Below are 12,121 nucleotides of genomic sequence, written 5' to 3' on the forward strand. Positions count from 1 at the left end.
TTATCTATCGATCTACAGTGCATTCGGAAAGTGCTCAGACCTCTAGACTTTTTCCACATTTTACAGCCTTATTCTAAAATGGATTAAATTGTTTTTTCCCCCTCATCAAATCTACACATAATACCCCATAATGACAAAGCAAAAACAGGTTTTTAGAAATGTTTGCATATTTATAAAACATTAAACTTAAAAATCACATTTATTCTGACCCTTTACTCAGTACTTTGTTGAAGAACCTTTGGCAGGGATTAAAGCCTAGAGTCTTCTTGGGTATGACACTACAAGCTTGGCACAACTGTATTTGGAGAGTTTCTCACATTCTTCTCTGCAGATCCTCTCAAGCTCTGTCAGGTTGGATGGGGAGCGTCGCTGCACAGATATTTTCAGGTCTCTCCAGAGATGTTCGATCGGATTGAAATTTGGGCTCTGGTTGGGGCCACATGGACATTCAGAAACTTGTCCCGAAGCCACTCCTGTGTTGTGTTGGCTGTGTGCTTAGGGTCATTCTCCTGTTGGAAGGTAAACCTCCTGAGCGCTCTGAAGCAGGTTTTCATCAAGGATCTCTTTGTACTTTGCTCTGCTCATCTTTGCCTCGCAGTCCCTGCCACTGAAAAACCTTCCAAGAGCATGATGGTGCCACCACCATGCTTCACCATAAGGATGGTGACAGGTTTCCTCCAGACGTGAAGCTTGGCATTCAGGCCAAAGAGTTCAATCTTGGTTTCATCAGACCAGATAATCTTATTTCTCATGGTCTAAGAGTCCTTTAGGTGCCTTTTGGCAAACTCCAAGTATGTGCCTTTTACTGAAGAGTGGCTTCCGTCTGACCACTCTACCATAAAGGCCTGATTGGTGTAGTGCTGCAGAGATGGTTGTCCTTCTGAAAGTTTCTCCCATCTCCACAGAGGAACTCTGGAGCTCTGTCAGAGTGACCATCGGGTTCTTGGTCACCTCCCTGACTAAGGCCCTTCTCCCCCAATTGCTCAGTTTGGCCAGGCAGTCAGCTCTTGGAAGACTCTTGGTGGTTCTAAACTTCTTACATTTAAAGAATGATGGAGGCCACTGTTCTTGGTAGCCTTTCCCACATCTGTGCCTCGACACAATCCTGTCTCAGAGCTCTACGGACAATTCCTTCAACATCATGGCTTGGTATTTGCTCTGACATGCACTGTCAACTGTGGGACCTTATATATAGACAGGTGTGTGCCTTTCCAAATCATGTCCAATGAATTGGATTTACCACAGGTGGGCTCTAATCAAGTTGTAGAAACATCTCAATGATGATCAATTGAAACAAGATGCACCGGAGCTCAATTTCGAGTCTCATAGCAAAGGGTCTGAATACTTATGTAAATAAGGTATAAAAAAATAAAAAAGCTTATACATTTGCTAAAATGTCTAAAAACATGTTTTTGCTTCTTCATTATGGGGTATTGTGTGTAGATTGATGGAAAAAATGTATCGAATACATTTTCAAATAAGGCTGTAACGTAACAAAATGTGTAAAAACTCAAGGTGTCTGAATACTATCCAAATCTATCCATCTATTCTCTCCTCACCTCTGAGTTTAAACTCCCTGGCAAGAAGCAGCTTGGTGGTCAGAGGGAAGGCCACCATCAGCATGGGGACGTAGGCAGAGCAGAGGTCGTTAGCTGTGAGGTAGACTAGGGCACCGCACCACAGCAGCAGGCTCACGTCAAAGTAGAGCTCCCCCAGCTCCACACGACGTACACCCTGCAGGAGGATGACCAAACAGACCAGGTCAGCAAGGAACAATCCCTGTCACTGGGGTATTGATACAGTATGCAAGAGGAACACTCAGACAGACAGGGGTCAATAAGGGCAGACAGACAGTCATCCATTCCCCCAAAATAGGCTTATCCATTTAATTGTTATATCAACACCAAGGTCTATCAAAATGTTTTTCTCTCATGGTTACTTGGCTTCATAGTGAACATAAAATTCAGTCAGATTGGTTTTTATGCATGTTTTATTGAGCTGCCTTACACAGACCATGTGAGAACCATGGAGAGAGAGTGAACTTCAGCCCAGATAGACCCACCCTGACATCCCACAGGCGAATGGCCAGGACTCTGCCTTTCGCTCTTCCCTCTACTTCTCTGTTTTTCTCCCTCTACTTCTCTCTCGCTCCCGGCACCACTTAGTGATGTGTGAATACCAACAAAGGTCTCATTCACAGAGTTTAAAACCACTCCATTATCGCCAGTACTGTGCCTGAATCACACATAATTCTGACTCTGGTCATGGAGGAGAATGTTGTTTAATCTACCTCTTAATATCCTCTGTACGTTTACCCTGGCACTGTAGTGAAGTATGAACTACTGCCTTCAACTACAACAGTGGAGACTGGCGCCACTCAGTGTCCAGGCCTGGAGCTCTGCCACTCAGTGTCCAGGCCTGGAGCTCTGCCACTCAGTGTCCAGGCCTGGAGCTCTGCCACTCAGTGTCCAGGCCTGGAGCTCTGCCACTCAGTGTCCAGGCCTGGAGCTCTGCCACTCAGTGTCCAGGCCTGGAGCTCTGCCACTCAGTGTCCAGGCCTGGAGCTCTGCCACTCAGTGTCCAGGCCTGGAGCTCTGCCACTCAGTGTCCAGGCCTGGAGCTCTGCCACTCAGTGTCCAGGCCTGGAGCTCTGCCACTCAGTGTCCAGGCCTGGAGCTCTGCCACTCAGTGTCCAGGCCTGGAGCTCTGCCACTCAGTGTCCAGGCCTGGAGCTCTGCCACTCAGTGTCCAGGCCTGGAGCTCTGCCACTCAGTGTCTCTGTAGGAAGCAAAGGCTAGCCTGCTACAGCACCACTACCTACCATAGAGCACTGGCATAAACCATTGGCTACATCCCAATATGCAGGCTGATATAGAACTGACAATACATGCCCGATACATTGCTTCATTCCAAGTGGTATGGTATGCCAGTGTGCATATTAAAATATATTGTCCACACCCGTGGAACAAATGCACCTAGGACAATACCAAAATAACCCAGCGTGGTTACAGACAGAACAGAGAGGTCAATGACAGAAACAGAAGCGGAGTCTGTATAAACGTGGCTAGGCTGGGCATAGGAATATAGCACTATTGGACACAAGTCTGTTGAAAGCACAACATACGCATGCTGTTTTAAACCTGCAGGGCTGAACTGAATAGTTTCAGAATAATATCTGTTACAAGCTTTTCAAAGCATCTGGTCTGGGTGGTAGAACTTTTTCAGTCATATGACTGTGTGAGTTTCTGAGGTTTCTAACAGGCAAGGCTTCACATTGTGGTAAAAATAAAAAATGAAAATAAAAATCGCTGCAGTATCGAGTAGGGCTGCCCCCGACAAAATAATTAATATTGGTCGACAGAAAGTAATCTGTTCTTTCGACTAATTGATTGGTAGAATTTGACTTATTTGATTGGTAGTTATTTTCCATACCTCGGTACACCCTGTTTTCCATACCTCGGTACACCCTGTGTTTTAATGACATCAAAGCACCTGAGCTCAATGTGGCGTCTCATAGCGAAGGTTCTGAATACTTATGTAAATAAGGTTTTTGCTTTGTCATTATGGGGTATTGTGTGTAGATTGATGAGAGAAAGAAACAGCCCTTTACCCATTTTAGAAAAGGGCTGTAACGTAACAAAATGTGGAAAAGGTCAAGGGGTCTGAATACTTTCCGAATGCACTGTATGCATTAAGATTGTCTGATGCTTTAAGCTCACTGTTTGATTAAATAAAACACAAATAACTCAAGAGGGAGTCAGAGATCTAGGGAAGATAACAACTTTAACCCGACCATCTTCCTCCTGCTGGCTTTCAGATTCTGCCATTACTCTCCTGAAGTTGCCGGTAAAAGGCTACACGATGAGTCAGCAACCTTTCTCATGTTCAAATCAAATCAAATGTATTTATATAGCCCTTCGTACATCAGCTGATATCTCAAAGTGCTGTACAGAAACCCAGCCTAAAACCCCAAACAGCAAGCAATGCAGGTGTAGAAGCACGGTGGCTAGGAAAATTTATCTTACCATTTCTACCGATCTGCATGCCAGTTATGATTTTCATATACACATTTTCATGGAACAGTTTCATTTAATTTATAGTAACATCTTCGTATTGTAAATGTTCTATCCAAATCTAAATGAAAATGATACAAACCTACAAAGTACCTTCTATTGCCATTGCCAGCTATGTAAAAAGTAGCTTATAAAGCCAACAAACAAAAACATTGCTGCCTGCAGGTAGAAAATATCCTGAAAATAAATACTTTATAAATCACAATGTCTATGCATTGCCTGTCTGCAATGAACTTGAAACATTGTATCTACTATTAACTTGGGTCCAGCTGAAGCTTGAGCTAGCTAACTTGTGACATTGTATAAATACTCTGGGCCCTCAGAGTTTCTCCACACCAGTGAGCTCAGGACAGACACCGCTGTAGGCTATTTGCGTAATCAGGTAGGCCTATTTTATGTTTCACGGAATCAGAGCATGACTTTTTCCCCTTTCACACTGAATTGTTATCGAAAGGGACGGAGCTGGAAAGATTTTTCAAGTACATTGAGGAACTATTGTCATTCTCAATGGATGTTAAAACAGACTTTGTTTGTCTGCTGTTTTAGGTGAAGAAAACATTACTTTGAGAAGCTCCACAGCTCATTAGTGGTGGTGCGTTAAGCCAATCAGATCCCCAATGGGCACACTTATATGCCAACATTTGCACGCAGGCCAGGTAGCCTATTGGCCTATGTGTAATAATAATAATAATATAATAATATATGCCATTTAGCAGACGCTTTTATCCAAAGCGACTTACAGTCATGTGTGCATACATTCTACGATAACAACATTAGACCATTAGACCATAACAACATTAGACCATAACAACATTAGACCATTAGACCATAACAGCATTAGACCATTAGATCATAACAACATTAGATCATAACAACATTAGATCATAACAACATTAGACCATTAGACCATAACAACATTAGACCATAACAACATTAGACCATAACAACATTAGACCATTAGATCATAACAACATTAGACCATTAGACCATAACAACATTAGACAATTAGATCATAACAACATTAGATCGTAACAACATTAGATCATAACAGCATTAGACCATTAGATCATAACAGCATTAGACCATTAGACCATAACAACATTAGACCATAACAACATTAGACCATAACAACATTAGACCATAACAACATTAGACCATAACAACATTAGATCATAACAACATTAGACCATTAGACCATAACAACATTAGACCATTAGACCATAACAACATTAGATCATAACAACATTAGACCATAACAACATTAGACCATAACAACATTAGACCATAACAACATTAGACCATAACAACATTAGACCATTAGACCATAACACCATTAGACCATAAGACCATTAGACCATAACACCATTAGACCATTAGACCATAACAACATTAGACCATAACAACATTAGACCATTAGATCATAACAACATTAGACCATAACAACATTAGACCATTAGACCATAACAACATTAGAACATAACAACATTAGACCATAACAACATTAGACCATTAGACCATAACAACATTAGACCATTAGACCATAACAACATTAGACCATAACAACATTAGACCATTAGACCATAACAACATTAGACCATTAGACCATAACACCATTAGACCATTAGACCATAACAACATTAGACCATTAGATCATAACAACATTAGACCATAACAACATTAGACCATTAGACCATAACAACATTAGACCATTAGACCATAACAACATTAGAACATAACAACATTAGACCATAACAACATTAGACCATTAGACCATTAGATCATAACAACATTAGACCATAACAACATTAGACCATTAGACCATAACAACATTAGAACATAACAACATTAGAACATAACAACATTAGAACATAACAACATTAGACCATTAGAACATTAGACCATTAGACCATAACAACATTAGACCATTAGACCATAACAACATTAGATCATAACAACATTAGAACATAACAACATTAGACCATAACAATATTAGACCATTAGACCATAACAACATTAGACCATAACAACATTAGACCATAACATTAGACCATAACAACATTAGACCATAACAACATTAGACATTTAACATTTAAGTCATTTAGCAGACGCTCTTATCCAGAGCGACTTACAAATTGGAGACCATTAGATCATAACAACATTAGACCATAACACCATTAGACCATAACAACATTAGACCATTAGACCATAACAACATTAGACCATTAGACCATTAGATCATAACAACATTAGACCATTAGACCATAACAACATTAGACCATTAGATCATAACAACATTAGACCATAACACCATTAGACCATAACAACATTAGACCATTAGACCATAACAACATTAGACCATTAGACCATAACACCATTAGACCATAACACCATAACAACATTAGACCATTAGACCATTAGATCATAACAACATTAGACCATAACAACATTAGACCATTAGACCATAACAACATTAGACCATAACAACATTAGACCATAACAACATTAGACCATAACAACATTAGACCATAACAATATTAGACCATTAGACCATAACAACATTAGACCATTAGACCATAACAACATTAGACCATAACAACATTAGACCATAACAACATTAGACCATAACAACATTAGACCATAACAACATTAGATCATAACAACATTAGACCATAACAACATTAGACCATTAGACCATAACAACATTAGACCATTAGACCATAACAACATTAGACCATAACAACATTAGACCATTAGACCATAACAACATTAGACCATAACAACATTAGACCATTAGATCATAACAACATTAGACCATAACAACATTAGACCATTAGACCATAACAACATTAGACCATTAGACCATAACAACATTAGACCATTAGATCATAAAAGCATTAGACCATAACATTAGACCATTAGATCATAACAACATTAGACCATAACAACATTAGACCATAACAACATTAGACCATTAGACCATAACAACATTAGACCATTAGACCATAACAACATTAGACCATAACAACATTAGACCATAACAACATTAGACCATAACAACATTAGACCATTAGACCATAACAACATTAGACCATAACAACATTAGACCATTAGACCATAACAACATTAGACCATAACAACATTAGACCATAACAACATTAGACCATAACAACATTAGACCATAACAACATTAGACCATAACAACATTAGACCATAACAACATTAGACCATAACAACATTAGACCATAACAACATTAGACCATTAGACCATAACAACATTAGACCATAACAACATTAGACCATAACAACATTAGACCATAACAACATTAGACCATAACAACATTAGACCATTAGACCATAACAACATTAGACCATAACAACATTAGACCATTAGACCATAACAACATTAGACCATAACAACATTAGACCATTAGACCATAACAACATTAGACCATAACAACATTAGACCATTAGACCATAACAACATTAGACCATAACAACATTAGACCATAACAACATTAGACCATAACAACATTAGACCATAACAACATTAGACCATAACAATATTAGAACATAACAACATTAGACCATAACAACATTAGACCATTAGACCATAACAACATTAGACCATAACAACATTAGACCATTAGACCATAACAACATTAGACCATTAGACCATAACAACATTAGACCATTAGACCATAACAGCATTAGATCATTAGATCATAAAAGCATTAGACCATAACAACATTAGATCATAACAACATTAGACCATTAGACCATAACAACATTAGACCATTAGACCATAACAACATTAGACCATAATGTTAGTGTAATCAGGTGTGTGTCCTTACTCAACATTGACAGGAGCACTCCAATAAAAGACTATGACTAAATTGACAAAACTCGTAAATGGAATGAAATAAACCAAAACTTGTTTCTCACAAGTATAGCAGCATAGGTTGTGCGTTCTGCAAACAATGTGTCCACTCTGACAATGAGAACGGCAAAAGATTGGAATAATATGTTGAATGCATTAACAGTAAATGTACTACTGGTGATCTATGTAATGGGGAATTGATTTACACTAACAATCAAATGCAAACAATTCACACAATGAAGTTATGAAACAATGAATGTGCACAAATTGGCGGGACAAAACGCATTCTGGGAAAAGACCATTTTGCAGCCACACTCCCCTTCTTGGACTGTGTAATCCCCTGACATATAATCACTGAGTCCCTTCCCTGTTTCACACCTGGTAGTTTGGTGGATGGGACTACCAGCTCTCTGTAACCTAGAGGGCAACTAGTGTAGTGGGTCCCTCTCCTCTATACCATGTTTCTTGTAGAATGACAATGTCTGTATTTCTGATTTCTATGGTGAAGTCTGAGTTCCTGCTCTTTAGGCCAAAGGCAGATGACCTCAGACCTTGTATATTCCAGGATGAGATAGTAAAAGCTTTGTGTTTCATAGTGTCTAGTGTTGCTATTTGTGTGGTTTAGGCCCGGACCATTAGGTGTGAGCAGAGCATGCTGGGTGTCTGGTGCATGCCTCTTGGGTCGCAGGATGGGGCTTGGGTGGGTGTATTAGTGGAGGTTGGACCTGTTGCTCTACTCAAGGTCTGGGCATGTGCTGCTGCCATGTTGAGGTCCTTGCTGCAGGGGCGGGGGACATGGGTGGGGGCGGGGGCAGAAGTGGACTGTTCTGTTGACTTCCCTGGGGGGGAAGAACGGCTAGCTCCTATTTTTATTTATTTTTATTTTATTTCACCTTTATTTAACCAGGTAGGCTAGTTGAGAACAAGTTCTCATTTGCAACTGCGACCTGGCCAAGATAAAGCATAGCAGTGTGAACAGACAACACAGAGTTACACATGGAGTAAACAATTAACAAGTCAATAACACAGTAGAAAAAAGGGGGAGTCTATATACAATGTGTGCAAAAGGCATGAGGATGTAGGAGAATAATTACAATATTGCAGATTAGCACTGGAGTGATAAATGATCAGATGGTCATGTACAGGTAGAGATATTGGTGTGCAAAAGAGCAGAAAAGTAAATAAATAAAAACAGTATAAAAACAGTATGGGAATGAGGTAGGTGAAAATGGGTGGGCTATTTACCAATAGACTATGTACAGCAGCAGCGATCGGTTAGCTGCTCAGATAGCTGATGTTTGAAGTTGGTGAGGGAGATATAAGTCTCCAACTCCAACTATGAGTTGTTCATTGTCGCATCTCAGTTCTCACCTCTTCCTGCAGTGCTGTTAGCTGGGCTGTGTGTTCCTCTATTTCCTCAAGTTCTCTCACCTCAGACCAGAGGTGCAGCCAGCTCTCCCAGACAGTCATTTATCTCCACCTTCAGCCCTTCAGGTCCTGTTGGGGGATGGGGGTGTGGTTGTGCTGGTCTGTTTTGTGATTCTGTGCTGTCTGGTGTGTGTGGACTAGCTCACCATCTCTGAATGTATCCCTCTCGACTATGGGGGTGACTCTCCTCGTCTGCAGGACAGTTTGAAGAGGTGTGATCAGACTAGCTTGGAGTGGGGTAGTCGTCATCAAGAGTGAGCTTCTCCTGCCGGGCTCTTCTGTGGAAGTCTGGACTTCTGTGGAAGTCTGGACTTCTGTGGACGTCTGGACTTCTGTGGACGTCTGGACTTCTGTGGACGTCTGGACTTCTGTGGACGTCTGGACTTCTGTGGACGTCTGGACTTCTGTGGAAGTCTGGACTTCTGTGGAAGTCCTGCTGAAAGTGTTTTGAAGTTTCCCTCCTCCACTGTTCCATTGTTGTACAGATTGAATAGGTTGTCTCAGGGTCCTTGTTTTCGGGTATTCTGATTTTCCACCCTCTGGCAATACCCTCCCTCTTGAAGGAGGGTGCTGTGCTGTGCTCTTATAGCAGTGTGCAATGCCCAGGGATGGTCTGTGTAGAAGATTAAGTTGCTTTCTTTCCTATTTTTGTAGCAGTCAGCAAAAAGTGTCTCTGGATTGTCCATGAGGAGCTTCTCTTTGTAATCTTTCTCATTTTTTATATCCAAGGGATACAGTACTGTAGTGACCTCTGCAAAGGGGGAATGCTTTGAGCAGGGGACAAAATTTGGTTGGGGGAGGAACTATGCTGCCATAGTTGGGCTTAAGGACTTTCACACCTCTCACTTCACACCTTAGTGCTAATTGAAGTTGCAGCAGGATCAGTTCTTTCCTAGCAAGCTTGATAGACTTAATTTAGCATTCAGCCTTTATAAAGTAAAATATCTAGAGATGATTGTAATGTTATTTTCCTTCTAGGCTTTAGAAGTAGCTTCAGACTGAATATTACTTAATCAGTTCCAGGTTGGGTTTCTGTTGTGCTTCTGTTGCTGGTTGTTGGGTTTCTGTTGTGCTTCTATTGCTGGTTGTTGGGTTTCTGTTGTGCTTCTATTGCTGGTTGTTGGGTTTCTGTTGTGCTTCTATTGCTGGTTGTTGGGTTTCTGTTGTGCTTCTATTGCTGGTTGTTGGGTTTCTGTTGTGCTTCTATTGCTGGTTGTTGGGTTTCTGTTGTGCTTCTATTGCTGGTTGTTGGGTTTCTGTTGTGCTTCTATTGCTGGTTGTTGGGTTTCTGTTGTGCTTCTGTTTCTGTTGTGCATCTATTGCTGGTTGTTGGGTTTTCATATAGTTTGCTGGATAGCAGTAAGAAACATTAGCAGTGAGAATTATGTCCAAAACAAGGCTGTGAGTTTGCATTTGTAATTAAGGTTAGGTTGTGGAGGGTAGTATCATGTATATATCCTTGTAAAAAAAAAAAATCTAAACTCTAAATCTATCTTTTTGTAGAATAATTCACAAAGATTCAGGAGCCCATCTGCTCATGAACTTCCCGGTCAACTGCATCTATAGGCTACACTGAGGTTTTTCTTTCAGACTATCTGGTATTAGTGCTGAAGCTTTCGGGTCTAACTGTACTACCGCCAAATAGGCCACACACCTGGGAACGGGCAGAAAAGGTTACCGTCGATCCACAAAGGCAAAAAGGACAATGTCGGAGTTTACTTCAATAAGAGAAAAAATGTGAAATGTAGAGTTGAAAATAAAGAGAAGGGAGGACCAGAAAGTAATGTTTGGGAAATATTTGGTGAAGTGGTACAAGAGGATGATAACAGTGTTGTGTGGTGATTGTGAGGCGCTATACAAATTCAACAGTCACAAGATCGGACTTCAAATAGGCCAATGACAGGTCAAGGGAACTGTAGCCTGCTGTTCAGATGGGTAAAATGGAAACTGAAATCTGGACTCTGACTGTAGGTCTATAACCTCTCACATTGCCTTAACATTAACTCCTGCAGAATTAAACATTTCTTGCACTAAAATGATACACCAAATGTAGGCTACATTTTGACTCGGGAACAGGAGTGGAGAAATATGATTTATTTATTTCAGCATCTTGAGAGAATGTGAATGGTCAGTTAGATACCGTCTGTAGAGGTGCTATATTTATCAGCATCATAAACACTGATAGTATTTCAACCAGATTAAATATGCATCCAAGCTGAACTGAAATCAGAAACATGTTGGGTCGTTTACACAGGTTTCTATTTCCGTACAACCGGTTAAACTCATGTCCTTCAGAAACTTAGCAAAGAAAATCATTCCTTTTTTTTGCTATTGCACTTCCTCCCCGATCCCTAAACGGCTTTGCTCTGAGAAAGAAGCAGACATGACAGAGAACTTTACCAATGTCAACTAGATTGAAGCGTTCATTCTATCGATTTATGGTGAGCAAGGGTTTATTTAGTCTTTTAGGGCAGTGGTTCCCAAACGTTTTATAGCTCGTACCCCTTCAAACATTCAACAACCAGCTGCGTTCTGTCAAATAGCACCAGGGTCAGCGCGCTGTCAAATGCTGTTTTTTGCCATCATTGTAAGCCTACCACACACACACACACACACTGTCTTAACAGCGCGATTTGCCAAGACAGGATACTCTGAGCGCAGCCCAATCCAGAAATCTGGCAGTGGCTTCTGATTAAATTCAATTTTCACAGAACCGCTTATTGCAATTTGGATGAGGCTCTCT

General features: G+C 40.5%; 1 protein-coding gene across 1 annotated transcript in view; it reads right to left on the reverse strand.

Annotated features, from left to right (window-relative positions):
- Positions 1–12,121, reverse strand: part of LOC123999342 (endoplasmic reticulum metallopeptidase 1) — a 49,000-nt gene that overhangs the window by 10,763 nt on the left and 26,116 nt on the right. The window contains exon 10 of the mRNA XM_046304993.1: positions 1,560–1,734. Within this exon, the coding sequence (XP_046160949.1) occupies positions 1,560–1,734 (175 nt within the window). The remainder of the gene's footprint in view (positions 1–1,559; positions 1,735–12,121) is intronic.

This window comes from Oncorhynchus gorbuscha, linkage group LG16, assembly GCF_021184085.1.
Source record: "Oncorhynchus gorbuscha isolate QuinsamMale2020 ecotype Even-year linkage group LG16, OgorEven_v1.0, whole genome shotgun sequence".
NCBI classification, from domain to species: Eukaryota; Metazoa; Chordata; class Actinopteri; order Salmoniformes; family Salmonidae; genus Oncorhynchus; species Oncorhynchus gorbuscha.